Source organism: Xenopus laevis, chromosome 9_10S, assembly GCF_017654675.1.
Source record: "Xenopus laevis strain J_2021 chromosome 9_10S, Xenopus_laevis_v10.1, whole genome shotgun sequence".
Lineage (NCBI taxonomy): Eukaryota > Metazoa > Chordata > Amphibia > Anura > Pipidae > Xenopus > Xenopus laevis.
In genome coordinates this window covers 6,326,228-6,349,229 of record NC_054388.1, presented here as the reverse complement: position 1 = coordinate 6,349,229, position 23,002 = coordinate 6,326,228, and the positions used below count along the sequence as shown (strand labels likewise).

Genomic DNA, 23,002 nt, shown 5'->3' with positions numbered 1-23,002 from the left:
GGTTAGGGGGCCCGTGGGGGAGGGCACTGATGTGGGAATATACTCGCCAGGCACAAATTTGCAGCGTATTCCCACGAATATATTTATGAAACCACAGCAAAAAACGGATGCCGGCATCAAAAACGAGGCGAATCTAAACACGCAAAATTCGCCCATCACTACCTGGGTCTAGTAACTTATAGCAACCAATCAGATGCTCCGGTGACAGAGCTGACCAGTAGACACTACTGTTAGGGGTTATTAGACCAGTAGAAAACCTTGCACCCTTTGTCATATTTATCATATAAAATACACACATTTTGGTGAGTCATGTGACCCAAGTGATTAAAATGCACCGGCAATGGCTTCCCTAAACACGGTTTATAGGGGTATAATACACAAAAGCCATGAATCTCTTGTAAATTATATCCTTATAAATGGTGACTAGTGATGTCATCAGTTATAAACGGTGAGTAGTGATGTCATTTTTGTCACGCGACTAACTAAAACTTGTGTATTATAATAAATAAAGTCGTTTAATACGGTCATGGAACTCCTCGGTGACTTATAATATCCTTATATTTTACAATAGGGGGTATTTTATTCACTATATATTTGACAGGTTATTCATGGCTTCTATATACAGGTATGGGACCTGTTATCCAGAATGCTCAGGACCAGGGTTTTCCGGATAATGGATGTTTCTGTAATTTGGATCTTTATACCTTAAGTCTACTAGAAAATCCTGTAAAAATTAAATAAACCTAATAGGCTGGTTTTGCCTCCAATAAGGATTAATTATATCTTAGTTGGGATCAAGTACAAGTTACTGTTTTATTATTACACAGAAAAAGGAAATTATTTTTAAACATTTGGATTATATAGAAATAAAATGGAGTCTATGCTAGATGGCCTTTGCTTTATTCTGAGCTTTCTGGATAATGGGTTTCCGGATAATGGATCGGATACCTGTATAAATGATAAAATCCTTAGTTCTATACAGAAGCCCATGAGTGAACGAGTTACTGGACTGGGGAACAAGTTAAGTGTTAACTAAAGATTGTTATTTGCTTGCGGGGGCGGCCATAGAGCAAAACCCACTGTGACTGGTTCTATTGTGCTCTGTACCTAAGGTAATTACAGCCTGGCTTTTTTATGTGCTGGAATCCATATTGGGAGCTTTCGGCAGCGATAAACATAAGTTATGGGGGTTTTATGTGACGACAACAATCGTCCGAAAGTGACACATGATATATATTTATATGGAAAGTCTATACAGGGCCCTTCATTTACTGTAGTTACAGAAACCACATAGACATTCACCCATACACACATTATATACTGTACATTTTGCCTATGGGGTGGTCTCTAATATTGGGGGGCAGCTTGTGCCCCAGTACATGTGGTTAAACTTCCCAGCGGCTGGGATTTCAGTCCAACAACAGCACCTCAGTGGCAGCACATCCATATTCATACAGCGCAAATCTGCTCATCTATCTCTGTCTGAGAATAAAAGGCAAATTGTGTTTCTTTGGCGTCACTGGATCTGATGAGAGGAGACGCGTCACGGGCCCCTATTGCGTGCGAGTGGATATCTATGGAAGTGATTGGCAGATTTGGAATAGGATGCTGAATCCATGCATGATGCCGATGGCTGAGATTAACCCTTGCTGCTTGGCATGGCACACACCACATAATCCAGTGTTATATATGTATATATATTAATAATTTTATGGGATCTCTATCAGCAAATTTAGGGGACTGTTCCTGCTGAATTGTGTTTAGTACAGGGAATACCTATGCAGCCATAGTTTTATTGGGTCTCTTTGTACAGACTATGAGCAAACTTAGGGGCTGTTCCTGCTGAATTGTGCTTAGTACAGAGGAATACCTATGCTGCCATAGTTTTATGGGATCTCTCTGTACAGACTATGAGCAAACTTAGGGGCTGTTCCTGCTGAATTGTGCTTAGTACAGGGAATACCTATGCAGCCATAGTTTTATTGGGTCTCTTTGTACAGACTATGAGCAAACTTAGGGGCTGTTCCTGCTGAATTGTGCTTAGTACAGGGAATACCTATGCTGCCATAGTTGTATAGGATCTCTCTGTACATTCTACAAGAAAATGAAAGGGGCTATTCCTGTTGAACTGAGCTTAGTATGGGACAATACCTATGCTGTATCACACTATATAGGCTATACACAAACTAAAGGGGCTGTTCCTGCTGAATCATGCTTAGTACAGGGGAATGCATACACTAGTAGAGTTTTCTGGCATCCCCTTCATAAAGCCTATGAGCAAACTGTGGGATTTCTACACATTTTATGGCTGTAGCATTCTATTACTGTCCGTTTTTGGCTCACCCCACTATAATATTACACCGAGGCTACAGCATAACCCCCAACTGCCTTAGTGATAACCGATAATGTTTTGAGGTTTGCTGAGAGTTTTAGTCCAGCAAGATTTCAGTAACCTGAGGTTAAACAAGCGAAGTAATCATCTGAATATGCTGCCTCCTAGTGATGGGCGAATAAATTCAGCTGCGAATTTCCGAGATTCCGATTCCGAGCTGCGCTGAAAATGGGCCAGCGAAAATTTGGACGCGCATTGGAATAGTCGCTAGCGTCAAAACTGTCACGCGTCAACATTATTTGGACGCCGGTTGCGGGAGTCAAAATTGACGGGACAAATTCGCCCATCGCTGCACTCCAGCCCATAACCGACTTGCAATGGGCTCAGTGCTAATGACATATAATTAAATACAGGGAGATATTACTAACTGGTTAATTATGTGCTTAACTCATGGCTTGATACACACACACCGAGATGCAATACATTGTGCTGTTGGGAAGGAGACGGCAACTTATTACTCGGGCCCCGTCCTCCTGTTGTCTGTGAGCTCAATTAGAGCCATAAATAATAAGGCTTAATGGAGTAACGGAGATGGATGTCACAGTATTGTGATCCTCTGAATCCCTCTAGAAGCCGTTAGTGTCAGAGAACACAGGGGAAAGCTACGCGGGGACAAGCAGAGCGGAGGTTGTGACAACACTCAGAGCCGTAGGATACACAGAATATCATTTAATAAGACACTCAGATACCAATATGGGCTGCACTTTAATATCCCATCTAATGAGACCCTCCTGCTGCAAGTCACCCAGTCCTGCTGCAGTGAAACAATATAAACAAAGCAGCCACAGGACTGACAGTAGGGGGAAACTGTCAGGCAGGAGGGAGGCATCTGGCCCCACTTTTGGTTGAACATCCAACTTCTGGGATAGGTGTCCAATGTAACAAATATTTGGGCGATTAATTACAGTATAATGTTTATACGTTGATCCCCCCTCTTGATAACCCTAAAAAAAAAGTATGAAAAAATGGCTGTTCAGTAAAACATGGGGGTAATGCGATGAAACATGGCTTGAGGCCGGTCTAGTAACAGAATCCAATAAGATAACCAGAACAACGCACAGTTCAAATGAGGTCCCTGCACCATAGGAGCTTACGATCAACAAGGAAGAGGAAATACTTGAAAGGGATGATTCACCTTTAAGTTATGTTTTATTCTGTTATAGAATTGCTAATTCTAAGCAACTTTTCATCTAGTTTTTTTTAATTATTTTCCCTTCTCCTGACTCTTTCCAATTTTCAAATGGGGGTCACTGACCCCATCTTAAAAAACAAACAAATGTTCTGTAAAGCTACAAGTGTATTGTCATTGCTAATTTTTATTACTCTTTCCTTTCGTATTCGCATTGCAATGTCTTATTTAAGTCAATGCTTCTTTGCTAGGGTAGTTTGGACTAGGAATGCACCATCTGAATCCACTATTTTGGATTCGGCCGAATACCAAATCGAATGCTAATCCTAATTTGCATATGCAAATTAGGGGTGGGAAGGGGAAAACATTTTTTACTTGCTTGTTTTGCGTCAAAATATCGTATTCGGTTCAGCTGGGCAGACGGATTCAGCCGAATCCAAATCCTGCCGATAAAGGCCGAATCCTGGGTTCGGTGCATCCCTACTTTGGGCCCTAGCAACCAGATGGCTGAAATAACAAACTGGAGAGCTGCTGAATAAAAAGCTAAATAACTCAAAAACCACAAGAGATAAAAATTGAAAACCAATTAATCTCTACATCCTACTAAAAGAGAATTTGAAGGTGAACAACCCCTTTAAGGCCAGTATATAATCATGAGCCATACTTTAAGGGTAACAATATGATTGCGGATAATAATGGAATCATTTCAGCTTGAAATCGTCAGCAGTTTCAGCTCCGCCAACGCCTCCTGCCTATAGACAACCTATAACAATGCGCTCGCCATTAATTCCCTGGAAATGATTCCTTCGTTGACATCACACCGGCAATTTGCTGTCAAACCTGCTGAATCTCATTGTGTTCGTTGTCTTTATCTCCCGCTCTCCCTGCGACTGTTTAGATCCCCCCCCCCACCGTGATTGTCACCTTCTGTTGGAAGCATCTGAGCAGCTTCAATCAACTATAGAAATGATACTTCAGCTATTGTGTTTTTTCTTCTTGCACTTAAATAGGAACCCCTGTACCCCACTTCATCACTAGCAGTATATATTAATTCAGCTTCCCCCGTACTTGCTCTCTAACTGTAGGGTCGGCAGCCAACGTCGTATCCATTGTCAGACTCCCAGGTTGAAGGTGTCAATCAGGATAAGAATGCGTTTGCACCTCTTAATGCATATTGTATAACAGTCTCCCCATAGTCCAAATTTAACCGTGTGGATCCAAGTGGGATGGGCCTCATCAGATTATGGGTGAGATTTCAGAGCAAGAGTCAGAATTAAGGTGGCCACATTTAACATGACGATTCAAGCCCTTTAGACTGATTTGGTATCATCTTCCCATGTATGGGGGCAGGTGTTGATCATCTAGTTGATGTGGCCCTCGCCTCCCAAGGTGCGCATATCAGGGGAAAAATCTGCTCTTTTGCCAACCTCCCCAAATGAGTGGAGCAAGGCCTGGATTTTGGCCTTGGGCATTCCTAGGCCACTGGGTCCCTGTGCCTGACACCCTCACAAGCACACACCCTCCATGCACCGGAGTACTGGGAATTATGCGTATGGGAATATGTGTCCCCAGTGCTCCTCAGATTATGGTTGGGTGGCATGCTGCCCTTCAAGGGGGAATATAGTGTAAAATAGAATAAGGCTAGAAATGCTGTATTTTGTATACTAAACATAAACATGAACTAACTGCACCACAAGCCTAATCAAACAAATGATTTATGCTTTCAAAGTTGGCCACAGGGGGCTGTCATCTTGTAACTTTGTTATACATCTTTGCAAGACCAAGACTGTGCACATGCTCAGTGTGGTCTGGGCTGCTTAGGGATCGTTATAAATGATCAAAACAGCACAAGTCAAATAATATCTGCCAGAAGCCGATACAGCAAGACTGATTAATAATCAGAATATACAGACTGCACTGGGTCCTGTGTTGTCATGTAATCTAATGTGGATTTTATAGTTTTTGTATTGTTTAATACAAACTTTCTCCAACTCTGCAGAACCAGTGGCTGCAGCAAAATAATCCTCCAAATAGAATCCCAGTTTATCTGTTTAAATCTGGCTCCATGATCTTTGTCCCTGCAGCTGGAGTTGGAAACAGTAAAGGGGATGTAAAGGCAAAAATAAAATCCAATACAAATCTCTACACAGTCACCGACTGCTCTACAGGGAAACAAACAAAGCTGCTTGAGTTCTGCATGGCTGGGAAGTAAGGCGGGGGCTCCCCCTGCTGTTCATAAGTATGATTGTTTCCCTGCAGAGCAGTTAGGGACCGTCTGACAATTCCTATCCACAGCAGTAAATGAAGGGAGAATTTCACTGCATACAGTCAGGTTTCTTATAAAAACAGTACACATTTTTTAATTAAAGTATATTGGAGATAGGTTTCTTTTTCATTAAAGAAAGTAAAAATGGGATTTTACATGCCCTTTAAATCTTGCACCCTAGGCCTGGGCCTTTGTGACCTCAACACAAATCTGGGCAAACCAGTTGGACAGATGATAAGAGGGTCAGGTATTTGGAGTTGTTTGAGGCTGATTGCTCAGTTTACATTAACCATGAAGGGTTACAGGATAAAATATGAGGATTTGAGGTTTGGATTTTGCCCCCTATTCATTTGCTCTTATTCTGCCTTCCGGTTCCCTTCAGATGTGAATTAGGACCCCTTTGTTACTCTTCTAGGTGATCGCTGCTGGAATCAGTTTTGCCCTCACCTCTCTCCAGGACCAATGTGAAACCCTGCAGCACAATTCTAACTTCACAGGTAAGAACCCATGAGGCCTCCTTGATCCTAAATATAAAGACATATTTTGCCCCCTATATACACATGAGATTGTTTCCTCTTCTCCTACAGGTTTTACCTGCAACGCTTCCATTGATATGATCGGCACTTGCTGGCCCAGTACTGCAGCTGGACAGATGGTGGCCAGACCCTGCCCCGAGTACTTCCATGGGGTGCAATACAACACAACAGGTACATTTCTCCGAAAGCTGCATTTCAAGATCCCATGCTATTGCTGTTTTAGCAACATAAACTGAGTCAAGGAAATACAAGAGGGTTTCTGGGGTGCAGCTATGAGAACCAATAGGCAGAGATTCTGGGGATATATATATTAGAGCACTGTAGCTTGGGAAAAAAAAATTCAAAATCAGTTAATAGTGCTGCTCCAGCAGAATTCTGCACTGAAATCCATTTCTCAAAGGAGCAAAGAGATTTTTTTATATTCAGTTTTGAAATCTGTCAATTTCCCAGCTGCCCCCAGTCATGTGACTTGTGCTCTGATAAGCTTCAATCACTCTTTACTGCTGTACTGCAAGTTGGAGTGATATCACCCACCTCCCTTTTCCCCCCCAGCAGCCAAACAAAAGAACAATGGGAAGGTAACCAGATAGCAGCTCCCTAACACAAGATAACAGCTGCCTGGTAGATCTAAGAACAGCACTCAATAGTAAAATCCAGGTCCCACTGAGACACATTCAGTTACATTGAGAAGGAAAAACAGCAGCCTACCAGAAAGCATTTCTCTTCTAAAGTGCAGGCACAAGTCACATGACCAGGGGCAGCTGGGAAATTGACAAAATGTCTAGCCCCATGTCAGATTTCAAAATTGGATATAAAAAAATCTGTTTGCTCTTTTGAGAAATGGATTTCAGTGCAGAATTCTGCTGGAGTAGCACTATTAACTGATGTGTTTTGAAAAAAACGTGTTTTTCGACGACAGGATCCCTTTCAGCACAATAATTAGTTATACAGATCAATATTTTGGGGACACATCTGTAGCGAGCAGATTGCAATCCCTCTATAGCCCCCACACTCGGCTTTTATCTGGTGGTGCAAATTGCCTGGCCGTGATTCAAAGGGATTTCTGGGTTCTTTATATTCGGAAAGACCTGTTGACCCGGTAGAAAATGAGGCGCCTTCAGCTTCACATTTCACAAACTCAAACCGTTGGCAAAATAGATTTGTCTGCAAGTAATGAGAAAGCAAGGCAAGCTGAAAATCCAATTAAACTGCTGTATATTCTGCTGCGCTGGATTAAATGGACCTTGTGCTGTAAGAATCGCTCCACGTGGGACTCCCAGGCTCTGTTTTACATATAATGCCCGTCCGTGGGATAATGGAGTCTTCACCCTTTCAGTCAAACTGAGGACTCACTGTCCCCCTAAATCTCCCCCTCCAACGAGCACAAATAGTCTGCGGTCTCGATCTGCTGGTGTCACTGCCTCTGTCTTTTCTTTGTGTAGGAACCTGCAGGTCTTAGATGGAGGGGGGGAGTGAGGATAACTGGGGATGGAGCACAGGACCCGCTGGAAATCAATTCTCTTTTTGTGCTGATCTATAACCAGTGGCACAGACGATAGGGAGCTCCCTGCTTAAAGCCTGCCCTTGACTCCTAGCAAAGTAATATGAAAACTAATGGATATTGTACTATACAGACTCAAAGAGTCATGTTATTTATATAAAATACTACTACTATTGTACTATAACTGTAACTTGGCATATGGGACACAGCTTGAGGAACATCAATATGAAATGATGCCCAACTATACCTGCTATCTCACACTTCCTTCCCAGAAACTATCATCCCACTGTTACTATAGACACCATCTCTCCCTACTATACCTGCTATCTCACAGTCACACTCCCTTCCCAGAGACTATTATCCACTGTTACTATAGGCACCATCTCTCCCTACTATACCTGCTATCCCACAGTCACACTCCCTTCCCAGAGACTATTATCCACTGTTACTATAGGCACCATCTCTCCCTACTATACCTGCTATCCCACAGTCACACTCCCTTCCCAGAGACTATTATCCACTGTTACTATAGACACCATCTCTCCCTACTATACCTGCTATCCCACAGTCACACTCCCTTCCCAGAGACTATTATTCACTGTTACTATAGGCACCATCTCTCCCTACTATACCTGCTATCCCACAGTCACACTCCCTTCCCAGAGACTATTATCCCACTGTTACTATAGACACCATCTCTCCCTACTATACCTGCTATCCCACAGTCACACTCCCTTCCCAGAGACTATTATCCACTGTTACTATAGACACCATCTCTCCCTACTATACCTGCTATCCCACAGTCACACTCCCTTCCCAGAGACTATTATCCCACTGTTACTATAGACACCATCTCTCCCTACTATACCTGCTATCCCACAGTTACACTCCCTTCCCAGAGACTATTATCCACTGTTACTATAGGCACCATCTCTCCCTACTATACCTGCTATCCCACAGTCACACTCCCTTCCCAGAGACTATTATCCCACTGTTACTATAGGCACCATCTCTCCCTACTATACCTGCTATCCCACAGTCACACTCCCTTCCCAGAGACTATTATCCACTGTTACTATAGACACCATCTCTCCCTACTATACCTGCTATCCCACAGTCACACTCCCTTCCCAGAGACTATTATTCACTGTTACTATAGGCACCATCTCTCCCTACTATACCTGCTATCCCACAGTCACACTCCCTTCCCAGAGACTATTATCCCACTGTTACTATAGACACCATCTCTCCCTACTATACCTGCTATCCCACAGTCACACTCCCTTCCCAGAGACTATTATCCACTGTTACTATAGACACCATCTCTCCCTACTATACCTGCTATCCCACAGTCACACTCCCTTCCCAGAGACTATTATCCCACTGTTACTATAGACACCATCTCTCCCTACTATACCTGCTATCCCACAGTTACACTCCCTTCCCAGAGACTATTATCCACTGTTACTATAGGCACCATCTCTCCCTACTATACCTGCTATCCCACAGTCACACTCCCTTCCCAGAGACTATTATCCCACTGTTACTATAGGCACCATCTCTCCCTACTATACCTGCTATCCCACAGTCACACTCCCTTCCCAGAGACTATTATCCACTGTTACTATAGACACCATCTCTCCCTACTATACCTGCTATTCTACAGTCACACTCCCTTCCCAGAGACTATTATCCCACTGTTACTATAGACACCATCTCTCCCTACTATACCTGCTATCCCACAGTCACACTCCCTTCCCAGAGACTATTATCCCACTGTTACTATAGGCACCATCTCTCCCTACTATACCTGCTATCCCACAGTCACACTCCCTTCCCAGAGACTATTATCCCACTGTTACTATAGACACCATCTCTCCCTACTATACCTGCTATCCCACAGTCACACTCCCTTCCCAGAGACTATTATCCACTGTTACTATAGACACCATCTCTCCCTACTATACCTGCTATTCTACAGTCACACTCCCTTCCCAGAGACTATCATCCCACTGTTACTATAGGCACCATCTCTCCCTACTATACCTGCTATCCCACAGTCACACTCCCTTCCCAGAGACTATTATCCCACTGTTACTATAGGCACCATCTCTCCCTACTATACCTGCTATCCCACAGTCACACTCCCTTCCCAGAGACTATTATCCCACTGTTACTATAGACACCATCTCTCCCTACTATACCTGCTATCCCACAGTCACACTCCCTTCCCAGAGACTATCATCCCACTGTTACTATAGGCACCATCTCTCCCTACTATACCTGCTATCCCACAGTCACATTCCCTTCCCAGAGACTATTATTCCACTGTTACTATAGACACCATCTCTCCCTACTATACCTGCTATCCCACAGTCACACTCCCTTCCCAGAGACTATTATCCACTGTTACTATAGACACCATCTCTCCCTACTATACCTGCTATCCCACAGTCACACTCCCTTCCCAGAGACTATTATCCCACTGTTACTATAGGCACCATCTCTCCCTACTATACCTGCTATCCCACCTCCATAATCCCTTCCCAGAGACTATTATCCCACTGTTACTATAGGCACCATCTCTCACTACTATACCTGCTATCCCACAGTCACACTCCCTTCCCAGAGACTATTATCCACTGTTACTATAGACACCATCTCTCCCTACTATACCTGCTATCCCACAGTCACACTCCCTTCCCAGAGACTATTATCCACTGTTACCATAGGCACCATCTCTCCCTACTATACCTGCTATCCCACAGTCACACTCCCCTCCCAGAGACTATTATCCCACTGTTACTATAGGCACCATCTCTCCCTACTATACCTGCTATCCCACAGTCACACTCCCTTCCCAGAGACTATTATCCACTGTTACTATAGACACCATCTCTCCCTACTATACCTGCTATCCCACAATCACACTCCCTTCCCAGAGACTATTATCCCACTGTTACTATAGGCACCATCTCTCCCTACTATACCTGCTATCCCACAGTCACACTCCCTTCCCAGAGACTATTATCCACTGTTACTATAGACACCATCTCTCCCTACTATACCTGCTATCCCACAGTCACACTCCCTTCCCAGAGACTATTAGCCACTGTTACTATAGGCACCATCTCTCCCTACTATACCTACTATCCCACAGTCACACTCCCTTCCCAGAGACTATTATCCCACTGTTACTATAGGCACCATCTCTCCCTACTATACCTACTATCCCACAGTCACACTCCCTTCCCAGAGACTATTATCCCACTGTTACTATAGGCATTGTTTATTCCTACACAACCACCAGAGAAGAAAGCACAGAAAAATTTTGTTCCAATATCAAGCTACCACTAAATGTGTGTAATAATTGTAAATATTCCTTAAATATTGCAAAGTTACTTACTATGTAATTTATTTTATTAATCAGAATTTAATTTTACTACGTACACGACAAGCCTGAGGTCATAATGCTTCTGTCCCAGTATTAAAAACAGAGCCAAAAAAAGCCCTGAATGCACAACATGTCAGCATTTCTTCATTACGTTAGTTACTGTATCACCATGTCATATAGGAGATGGAGGTGTGAGTAGCAGGATCTTGTCCAACCTCCCATGGACCTCTCACATGTCCCACTCTCTCCCCTCACTGCTGATGGAGGTGTGAGGATCCAAGGTCAATCTTGGCAATGTGTATCTCACTGTCAGCTCATTGCAGCCTGCTAATTAGGGCACCGCTAATGAGAATGAAGAGGAGAGATTTAGGCAGAAGAGAAGATTGCATAAAAAGAACTTTGATTATGCTGATAAACGAGTTTAACTCTTGTGTGTGTTATAGTCCTCCCAATGGAGTATCTAGTAGGGCTGCCAACGCACCAGGATCAACCAGCAATGTTCCCCACCCATTGGTAAGCCTACTATAACTCTATGAAGCCTATGCCACTGCTGTGGTACATTGCCTACATGAGTTGGGGAGCACTCCGAAGGAAAAGTTGCACCAGATTCCACAGGACTCAGTTACGTCACTTATCCTCTCATGGACACAAGGTTATCTTGTTTTAAATCCTCCGCTTGTAGATGAGATGCCTCTTTTCTATCTCTGGCCCAAATACTAGAAATTGTCTGCACCTTATTCCTGGTGAGGGTCAAACCCCCACTACCTGCACAGAATTTCCCCTGCAATCATCTGTAGTTAGTGGACCCTGTGGGATATATAATCAATGGGCCACTTCAAAAAAATAATGAAGACCTGATGAAAGTTCTCTCCAAATGTGTCCTCCAGCCTCTATTTTTAATCAAGCTCATGCAGTTAATCATGGGTAAAATACATTATTCAGCACAGACATTGCTAGGGAGTGCAGTTGAGTAACTTTGCCCCAGCAGACATTTAGAGCAATAAATTCTCTACAGAGTCACTGGATCAAGAAAAATTTTGGATAACGTTTGCCATTATGGTTCTTCACTGTGGGAGATCGTCGTTGTCTCCTCTGTGTCCAGGCAAATGGTATCACCTCATTGCGTGACCGATGGGCCTTTTTTGCCTGTGAAATGAAGTCTCGTCACAGAACTGGTTCTGGGTTTTCTATATCATTAGGTCTCTTTGCTCTTCTTCCCAGGGAATGTGTACAGAGAATGTCACCTGAACGGCAGCTGGGCTGGGAGAGGAGACTACGCTCAATGCCAGGAGATTCTAAAGCAAGAGGTAAAGTGATGATCTGGGCCAAACCACTGGTGTAATATGAAATATGACTTTAAATAAATACATGATCAAAGTGTAACTAAATCCCCTAAAAAGTATTCAGTCCTTTGCAATAATGACATGCTAACTGACTCCCTTAGGAATTTCCTAGGAATTTTCAGTGCTATGAAGAGACCCGGTGATGTGTGACCAAACTCTACGCATTGCCAAACCATGTCCTCCCCTTGCTTCTTGTTATGTGATTGTAACACAGTAGGAGTCTCATGGGAGGTGGCAACTAAGGTTTCAACTAGGCAGGCTGAAAGACAATGTCAGTTAGGCAAGACTGAATCTACAAGCTCAGACAGTAGGATAAGAGAAAATGAAGAGGGCAATAATTGTTTATGACCCTTTAAGTGTTATCACAACATTGAGCTGTATTTTTTTTTCTTCCTCTCCCCCTGCAGAAGAAAACCAAAGTTCATTATCACATAGCCATCGTGATTAACTTCCTGGGTCACTCCATTTCCCTTTGTGCTCTCCTGGTGGCTTTTATCCTGTTCTTGAGGTTGAGGTAAGTGTAGAATCCTTAAATAAGGAATAGTGGCCAATACCTGTATATGACTTCTCAGATGGTAACTGCTATGGATGCTGGGAGTTGTAGTCCAGTAAATGTCCTTGGAACCATAGGATGCATATACTGTATGATGACTGAAAGAAGGTTTTATTGGGTGTAATGAGCAAAGGAACCCCATATTGAGTAGAGGATGATCTTATTGAGTAGTAGAGGCCAGTCTTATTGAGTAAGGAACAAGCTTATTGAGTAGGGCTGGTGTTATTGAGTAGGAAACAAGCTTTATGTGTAGGGGTCCTTCATATTGAGTAGGAGTCAGTCTTATTAAGTAGGGGACAGTCTTACTGAGTAGGAAACAAGCTTATTGAGTACACGCAGTTTTACTGAGTAGTTGGTGTCACTCCAATTAAATAGGGAAAAGTCTTATTAAAGAAGGGACAGTTTTATTGAGTAGGAAAGAAACAAGCTTATTGAGTAGGATCAGTCTTATTGAGTAGTAGAGGCTAGTGTAATTGGAAGGGCAACAGCCTTATTAAAAAGGGAACAGTTGTATTGAGTAGGAAACAAGCTTATTGAGTAGGATCAGTCTTATTGAGTAGTAGGGGGTAGTGTAATTGAAAGGGCCATAGCCTTATTAAAAAGGGAACAGTTGTATTGAGTAGGAAATAAGCTTACTGTGGCAACCTTATTGAGTAATAGGGGCTAGTCTTATTGAATAGGGGGCAGTGTTAATCAAGAAGTGATGGTTTTATTGGGTAGGAAACAAGCTTATTGAGTAGGATCAGTCTTATTGAGTAGTAGGGGCTAGTGTAATGGAAAGGGCAACAGCCTTATTAAAAATGGAACAGTTGTATTGAGTAGGAAACAAGCTTATTGTGCAGGATCAGTCTTATTGAGTAGTAGGGGCTAGTGTAATTGAAAGGATCATAGCCTTATTAAAAAGGGAACAGTTGTATTGAGTAGGAAGCAAGCTTACTGTGGCAACCTTATTGAGTAATAGGGGCTAGTCTTATTGAATAGGGGGCAGTATTAATAAAGAAGGGATCATTTTATTGAGTATGAAACACACTAAATGAGTAGGAGCAGACTGATTGCATAGTAGGGGCCAGTCTTATTGAATGGGGAACAGTCTTATTAAAAAGGTAACAGTTGTTTTGAGTAGGAAACAAGCTTATTGAGTAGGAGCAGTCTTATTGAGTAGTTGGGGCTAGTCTAACTAAACTGGGAACAGCCTTATTAAAAAGGGAACAGTTGTATTGAGTTGGAAACAAGTTTATTGACTAGAGGCAACCTTATCAAGTATTAGGGAGCACTTATTGAGTAGGGGGCAGTCCTAATAAGTAAAGGATAGTCTTATTGGGAAGGAAACAAGCTTATTGAGTATTGGGTAATTTATTGAGTAGTGCATATCCCTACTAAGTCTTATTGAGTGGATCATAGTGTTAATAACTGGGTGATAGTCTCATTTAGTTATTTATTGATTATAAAGAACTGTCATGCTGAGTGAGGACCAGATTTACCAACAAGACCTTTTGGTCATTGAATCTTATTTATGGAATGAAGGAAAGTTTCAATGGGAAAGAGCAGTCTTATTGTGTGATTGACAGCCTAAGGGTAAGGCCAGACGAGGAGATTCGGGGAGATTTTGTCGCCTGGCGACTTATCGCCACGTCTTTTATGCGACTATCTCCCCGAATCTCCTCGTCTGGCCTTACCCTTAATGAGTAGTGGAGAGGCTTAATTAATACAAAACTGTCTGTGTGAGTCGGGGGGGGGGGCAGTCTCACTTAAAAAAGAACAGTCTCAAAATGTTGGCTTTCTTATTACTAATGATGTCATACAACTCATTTTGGCATCATAGTCAACCCACTGATGTATCTTGCAAGCTTTGCCTCTCAGTGTTCATGAAAGTGAACTAAACTTAAAGGGGAATCTGTAATCCTAGCTAGATATTTATGGTATCTACTGTCACAGTGGGTTGCAGCTTGGCTTATTTTTTCGGCCACATATCCCTATGAATGTTTCTTGCCAGAGGATTATGATGGAAAGGTTTTGGAGGGAGATAAAGAAGTACATTACGATAAATCCTTATAAGCTTCCATTGGAGGTTCACACCCCTAAAATAGCACATTTTGCAGAATCCTGCTGGTCTTTCTTAGAATCAGTGTCGGACTGGCCCACTGGGATAACAGGAAAAATCCTGGTTGGCCCAAGTGTCAGTAGGCCCTCCTGCTTCTAACCATTTGGCCTGTTTCATGGTCAATACCTACTTCTGTATGGGAACAGAGAGGCTAAATAGATAGAATAATAAATAATAGAATAGAAAGAAAAGAGACTTGAAGAACAGAGGTTGAGTGAGGTGAAGAAGAGGAGAAATAGTTTTGAAGAATGAGCCCATGGACTAAGGTTTTCTGGTGGGCCCCTGGCATCCCATTCCGACACTGTTTAGAATTGACATTTCTGGGCAGCTGTGTATTTTAGAGCAGGCAGTAACGCAGCAGTCAGTCACATGCTTCCAGTCAATATGCCGAGGACTTGCAGGAGGAGAGGGTGAAGAGAAGGATAGGGGGCGGGTTGGCTGCTGATCTTTCCACCATGGCCTTTTTAAATGGCAGACTAATCTCGCTGTGACATTTTTACGCAGGCACTCAATTTTGCATGAGTGCTGCCCAGTATCAGGAGGGCTTTATTTAACCATGTCTAACTAATTCCCTACAGGTATGGGACCCGTTATCCAGAATGCTCGGGACCCAGGGCTTTCCAGAGAATGGATCTTTCCGTAATTTGGATCTCCATACCTTAAGTCTACTCAAAAATCATGTAAACATTAAATAAAGCCAATAGGCTGGTTCAATTATATCTTAGTTGGGATCAAGTACACGCTACTGTTTTATTATTACACAGAAAAAGGGAATCATTTTTTTTAAATTCGGATTATTTGGATAAAATGGAGTCTATGGGAAATTGCCTTTCCGTAAATTCGGAGCTTTCTGGATAATGGGTTTCCGGATAACAGATCCTATACCTGTACTATACATTACAAAAAAAATGGCAAACTATATTCCACCACCACCCAGACACAGCCTACTCGCCCTAAGCCCCAGAGTTTTTACACCCACAAATCCAACTCTGTCATAAGGCCCCTGTCTGTATGCCCCCGTATGCCCTGATGCCAGCCCTGTATATAGTAAGCCAAGGTATATAATCAATAGGAGCCCTACGCTGACTTTCCATCTTTTCAGGAGCATCCGGTGCCTACGTAATATCATCCACTGGAACCTGATCACGGCTTTTATTCTGCGTAATGTAACCTGGTTTGTGATGCAGCTCACTCTCAGCCATGAAGCCCACGACAGCAATGTGGTGAGTAATGTGTTGCAGGGGCCACACTATAGCAGAGTCAATATGTCGCCCTGCAGTGGGAGGGGAAAACTGTATTAGATGGAACACACCCAGTAGCACCCTGAATACAGGCCCTGGGACATATTTGTATTCCATTGCTCCCTCCTGCAGATACACCATTCTTTATTGCCCTGGCACTCTGTATTGGGATGGCCTCTGTCTGCTTTCCATTGGTCGGTGCCCCTTGCATTGAAAGGGGAGATACTGATATATATACAGTATATATACAGAATGTATATATATATATATATATATATATATATATATATATATATATATATATATATATATATATATATATATATATATATATATATATATATATATATATATATATATATATATATATATATGAATATATGAAAATCTCTTCTTCTGTGTTGCACTGCAGTGGAAGGAATGTACAGTATGATCCCTACTCTGTTTTTTATCTGTATATCAGTGCCTGGCAGCAGCCTTGCCTTTTGCTCCCACAAGAGCACAGTTAACTTATTCATTGTGATTAGGGTGAATCAAGGATAGGAGCAGTTTAATAAGAGTCTGATGAGTGACGGCTGCTGATATCTCCACTGCAGCATAAGCTTGGGGCACTGCACTCAGCCCTACCAGCCCATCTGACTCAGCAATCTCCTTCCTCTGGATCTATCTGCAGAGAGCATATTGACCAGCATATATACACAAGGCATTGCCATCATTACCCAGCCTGGTCCATTTGCTCTGTGTAACAAACAGCAGCATCTGCCTTTACTAGCAGGATGGCACAGGATAAAAAAAGCTCTCTACAGTAGGGTGGTGCAGGGGAATGCATCTCTGTACAGTAGGGTGGCACATGGAAATGCAGCTCTGTACAGTAGGGTGGTACAAGGGAATGCAGCTCTGTACAGTAGGGTGGTACAAGGGAATGCAGCTCTGTAGAGTAGGGTGGTACATGGGAATGCAGCTCTGTACAGTAGGGTGGTACAGGGGAATGCAGCTCTGTACAGTAGGGTGGTACATGGGAATGCAGCTCTGTACAGTAGGGTGGTACATGGGAATGCAGCTCTGTACAGTAGGGTGGTACAGGGTAATGCAGCTCTTTACAGTAGGGTGGTGCAGGGGAATGCAGCTCTGTACAGTAGGGTGGCACATGGGAATGCAGCTCTGTACAGTAGGGTGGTACATGGGAATGCAGCTCTGTACAGTAGGGTGGTACAAGGGAATGCAGCTCTGTACAGTAGGGTGATACATGGGAATGCAGCTCTGTACAGTACGGTTGAACAGAGGAATTGAGGTGTGTACAGTACAGTAACACAACAAAATATCTGCCTTTGGCTACAAGGTGACACACAGGGTTATGGACGATAGGATGGCACTGCTGCAGCACAGCATAGTGACATGAATTGTTTAGCTTTTCAGTGATCCCCAGACCCTAACTCAATTGGAAGGGGGGTCCAAGAAATGTATTTTGCTGGGGATTTAAGATATATGACTGCAGCCTTGGAGTCTGCTTCCTGCAGGGTGGCACAGCAAAGTAGCAATCTAGGAAATGGCAATGAAATAGATCATGCCAGTCCCAGCATACAGAGATATGTTAGAATGAGTTCCATTATAATTGCTCATATAGATTCCTCTTTCCTGTCTCTCTCTGTTAGGTTTGGTGCCGCCTGGTCACCATCGCTCACAATTATTTTTATGTTACCAACTTCTTCTGGATGTTTGGGGAGGGCTGTTACCTGCACACGGCCATTGTTCTAACCTACTCAACTGACAAACTGCGCAAATGGATGTTCATCTGTATTGGCTGGTGTGAGTCACGGGGAGACCTGTAGCATTTTTTTTCCCTAAATTCCCTGGGTTTGGCTCATCCCTCATCTTACAGTTTCTTTCATGTCTGTATCTTTATTAGAATCTTGCACCCTTCTTTAATCCTTACTCGTATCTCTCTTCTCTACAGGTATCCCCTTTCCCATCATTGTGGCTTGGGCCATTGGCAAACTTTACTACGACAATGAAAAGTAAGAGCAAACTGGGTTCTGTTCTGGGGACTGAGAGAGATCTATAAAGGAGAGTCAGTATAGGGAGTGTGGGAAAGTAGGACGGTCTACGAAAATAACCCTTATCAGCACTTTGTCTCGCTCTCAGTTGGGTAAGCCCCATGGCCATTCTATTGTTTTGGTTGACTAAAGGTTGAGTAAGGTGTGTGACTATCCTTGGATACACTCAATGAATATTCTAATCATTGATTGGCTATAGGTTGAGTAAGATCTGTGGCCATTCTAGTGCTTTGATTGAATAAAGGTTGGATATCCAAATGACCATTCTATTTATTTCACTGGTTGGATAGAGAAGCTCAATAACCATTCGAATTCTTTAATTGGCTATAGGTTGAATAAGCCCAATTACACTTGTAATGCATTGATTGGCCAAAGGCTGGATGAGCCCTATGATTGACTACAGATTTGGTTTAAGCTCTCTTCTGTGCTGGTTACACAAATTTTAAAAAAATCCAGTACAAAAAGGATCACAAAGGGTCATATGAAAGACACCAAATGGGATGTGTGTTTATCTTTCCTAGGTGCTGGTTTGGGAAGAAAGCGGGAGTCTACACAGATTTTATCTACCAAGGACCTGTCATCCTTGTGCTGCTGGTAAGAACGTGTTTCCACTAGCAATGGTTATTGTGTGGCTGGGGCGCCTAAGTAAGTGCAAGGGAAGAGTCTCCAGTTCTTGTTAGTGGAGCTAGAAAACAAATAATAAGCAGATTAAGGAGCAGAAGGACTTCCTGCCTGTTGATGCATTCATGCTTGTGATTGGCTAGCCTGTATGCATGACTAATTAGTATCAGAATCTTCTGATGAGAGGAAAGTCTTGCAGATGGTCAAGGAACCATGTTTCTTATGTTTATATCAATGTAATTTTTTAAAGATTAAAAGCATTTATGTCTAGAGCAGATTTTTGGGGGGCTGAGCCCCCTCTAGAGTCCTTGGACACGTGTCCAAAGACCAAAAAGTGAGAAATATTCATTGCCACCAATGTTCATGCCTCATGCTTGCTGAGCCTGCACTCAAAAAGACCATATTCAAACATCTAACTGGTTTATTCCGTTTGCTTTCAGATCAACTTCATATTTTTATTCAACATTGTACGGATTCTGATGACAAAGCTCAGAGCTTCCACCACTTCAGAGACCATACAGTACAGGTAGGTAAGCTGTTGTGTTTGCTCTCACTCCAACAACATTGCCTTTTCCTCACTCGTCCTTTGGCTCTCATTGCTGTTGCCGATCCTTGGCCTCCTTTCTTCTTAAGACATTTCTTGGTTTCCATCCCAGTTACTGCCATCACTCCACTGAACTTGTCACTCACCCCTTCCCACCTTATGTACGCTCCTTCTTCACATGCTTTCATTGTTCTAAATTAAAATAAATTGTAGCTGAAGGACATGTCCCTTTCCATCTCAAGGAGCTACTGAAGGACCCAACTTTTACACCAGTCTATAAATGCTAGTCCCTCCAGCTTCCCCATTTCTATACTTTAAATTCTGATATTATACTATTTTCTAAGAAGAAAAGAAAAAAGACTTTTGTGAACTGTATCTAGTGTTAGTTGGGCGGGAGATTAATAACGCTCAGGTGTCCATTATCTTTTGAAAGTGTTACTCTAAGCACTTGCCATTGACAGAGCTGCCATCATTCACCATTGTATAAGGCACCAAATTGTTGTGCAATCAGCCTAAAAGCCAACAGTGCAGTCCACTGATTATCCCATATTTCTTGCAGGGAATAGAATACTAAACAATGGCCATGAAAAGGGATAATTGGGCTGGTCTGTTGCTTTTTTGTAGAATTTTGAGCATTCTAAACGTTTTTCAAAGCCTCTTGGTCCAGATATGTCCTTGTCCCCCACTTTGATATTCAGCAAAACGTTCTATGCAAAGCCTTAAGAGTCTCATGCACAAAATGCGTAAGGCTTTAGATAGGATGTTTTGCTAAATATTAATCTAAGTGGACTTGAGTGGCTACCCCTTACAAATTTGATAAATTATTGGATTGTAAAACCTACAAATTGGTACAGTCTAGCAACATGTTGATTCTACCTCCCAATGCCATTTGGATCCCTGGATGTATGTGGAACGGTTCAATTAATATTTCTTTTGAAACCTTTCAGGAAAGCTGTTAAAGCCACCCTGGTGCTCCTGCCTTTGCTTGGGATCACCTACATGCTTTTCTTTGTGACGCCCGGGGAGGATGAAATCTCACGTATCGTCTTTATCTATTTCAACTCTTTCCTGCAGTCCTTTCAGGTGGGTGGGGTCTGGGGAAAGTCAGAAATTAGGATTTGGGAGCTCCTTTAGCTCCACCTCTGGTGGGAGAAAGAAATAGCTCAACAATAGAGGTCCTTGAATGGAATAATAATATTTGGGTTTGGTTTGAAATTACTTTTATGAAGCCATGTTTGTTCTGGGATCCGATGCCAATGTAGCCATATTTATTGCACAACCAATTGTGTTGGGGGCTTTGTCTAAGAAGTAAGAGAGTCGGCGTGACTGAGGTATTCTCATGTTAGTGCAAAAGTTCAATTGTGGAGTAAAATTGTCATCAAATCTCTTTTTTATTTCTCCACAGGGTTTCTTTGTTTCAGTTTTCTACTGCTTCCTTAATAGTGAGGTGGGTACATTCATATGTCACATTGGGCAGCCTTATCATTGTGCCATCCTGAAGTGCTACTGAAAACAAGAGACAAGCAGCCAATTAAACTTTTGTCAGTAGGCAAATAAAACATTCCCCTCCAGGCAGTAAGACTCCACTCCACTCAATTTTTATCGACCATGTTGTTGTTTGTGAGACTGGTACTCTAATACCATAAACATGTATTGGACATACTATATGCCTTTTATATATCACATGTGCTTTTATATGATCAGAGAACCCCTCAGTAACTTCTAATATCCTTATCATTTACAGTAGGGGGTACATTATCCCTTATAATACATGAGTGATACTCAGAGTTCCCTGTATAACTCAGCCTGCAGCCTTGTGCCTCTATATGGTCACAGAACAACCCCTCAGTGACTTCTAATATCCTTATCATTTACAGTAGGGGGTACATTATCCCTTATAATACATGAGTGATACTCAGAGTTCCCTGTATAACTCAGCCTGCAGCCTTGTGTCTTTATATGGTCACAGAACAACCCCTCAGTGACTTCTAATATCCTTATCATTTACAGTAAGGGGTACATTATCCCTTATAATACATGAGTGTGCAGCCTTATGCTTTTATAGGGTAAAAAAACTCTATGCTGCCCCCTAACAACCCTACATTTTGCACTTGGGGCTACATTATTTTTCTTATCGCTATTTTTATCATTTTTTCGCTGTTGTAGGTGCGCTCAGCAGTCCGGAAGCGATGGCACCGATGGCAGGACAAGCATTCAATCCGTGCTCGCGTGGCCCGTGCCATGTCCATTCCCACATCACCCACTCGGATTAGTTTCCACAGCATCAAGCAATCTTCTGCCATTTGAATGTACTCTACATGAGAATTTCCCTTAAGCGCCTGCTCTTCTAAGAACTCCTCAAACCCTTACAAGAGGAGCCATCTTCTGAATGGCTGAAGAGGGTTTGTCCTCCTGCGTGGTTTCTAGGCTTGGCTAATTACAGGGGCCAATATCTATCCTCAACTAGACGGACCAAGACAATCAACTCAAGATATAGTGGAGTGCAGGTGCCACAAGGGAGGTTCCACAAGCAAGAGCGCAGTACTGGCACTGCCAGGCCCAGGGAAGAATTGAGGACAGGACTCTGCACACAGCACAATTCATACACTGATTTATCACCAGCCAGACAAGCTCTGAGAGACACAGTTTCAGATTTTTCCAAAGAGAATAGATGACCACAGTATGGATCCTCTTCTCAGTACCTGGAGAACAAGGCCACACCAGCACCAGACCAAGCAGCAGAACTCAAAGGGGAAGCCCTACATGTCTTCACCTAGTATAATCATCCTCAACCAAAAAAAAAAACGAGCACAATGTATTACATATATATATTCGTGTGCTGTGCACTGGGTTCTGCATCATGCATTTTGGGACATCATTCAGTGAAGATGTGTATCCATGAATAATAGATCATGTGGAAATATGTGGACCATCAAAGGGCGGTGGATAGAGACTTCCAGGTGTTTCTGCTGAGATGATTCCTGTAGATGAACTATAACAGGCTGAAGTCTATTTTTTCTGTAACGCTTGAGTCTGTGATCATACTCGTGTTTATATGTTAATCTGTGGAATTGAGGTATAAATCAGAATGCCTACTTTGTCTTTCCATTCCATGTCTACGTGTAGTCTTGACTGGCAACTCTGTGCTTATCAAGGCAAGGCACGGTTAGGAATATATGTGACATGAGATGTAAACTGTCCAAGTGCAATTCCATTGGTAGGCTGGAGATTATCTTGAATCAGCCTTACATCCTACATTATGGTGGATGACATCCTTAAGATACATGAAATACATTGTCCAATTATATTTGGCCATCTAAGTCAACC

General features: G+C 42.6%; 1 protein-coding gene across 1 annotated transcript in view; it reads left to right on the top strand.

Annotated features, from left to right (window-relative positions):
• crhr1.2.S (corticotropin releasing hormone receptor 1, gene 2 S homeolog) overlaps positions 1–21,982 on the top strand; it is a 54,725-nt gene extending 32,743 nt beyond the window's left edge. Inside the window, 12 exon segments of the mRNA NM_001085580.1 lie at positions 6,203–6,284; positions 6,375–6,494; positions 12,440–12,525; positions 12,969–13,075; positions 16,318–16,438; positions 18,109–18,262; positions 18,411–18,471; positions 19,032–19,104; positions 19,572–19,657; positions 20,623–20,758; positions 21,081–21,122; positions 21,842–21,982. Of these exon segments, the coding sequence (NP_001079049.1) occupies positions 6,203–6,284; positions 6,375–6,494; positions 12,440–12,525; positions 12,969–13,075; positions 16,318–16,438; positions 18,109–18,262; positions 18,411–18,471; positions 19,032–19,104; positions 19,572–19,657; positions 20,623–20,758; positions 21,081–21,122; positions 21,842–21,982 (1,209 nt within the window).
• The last annotated feature ends 1,020 nt before the right edge of the window (positions 21,983–23,002 follow it).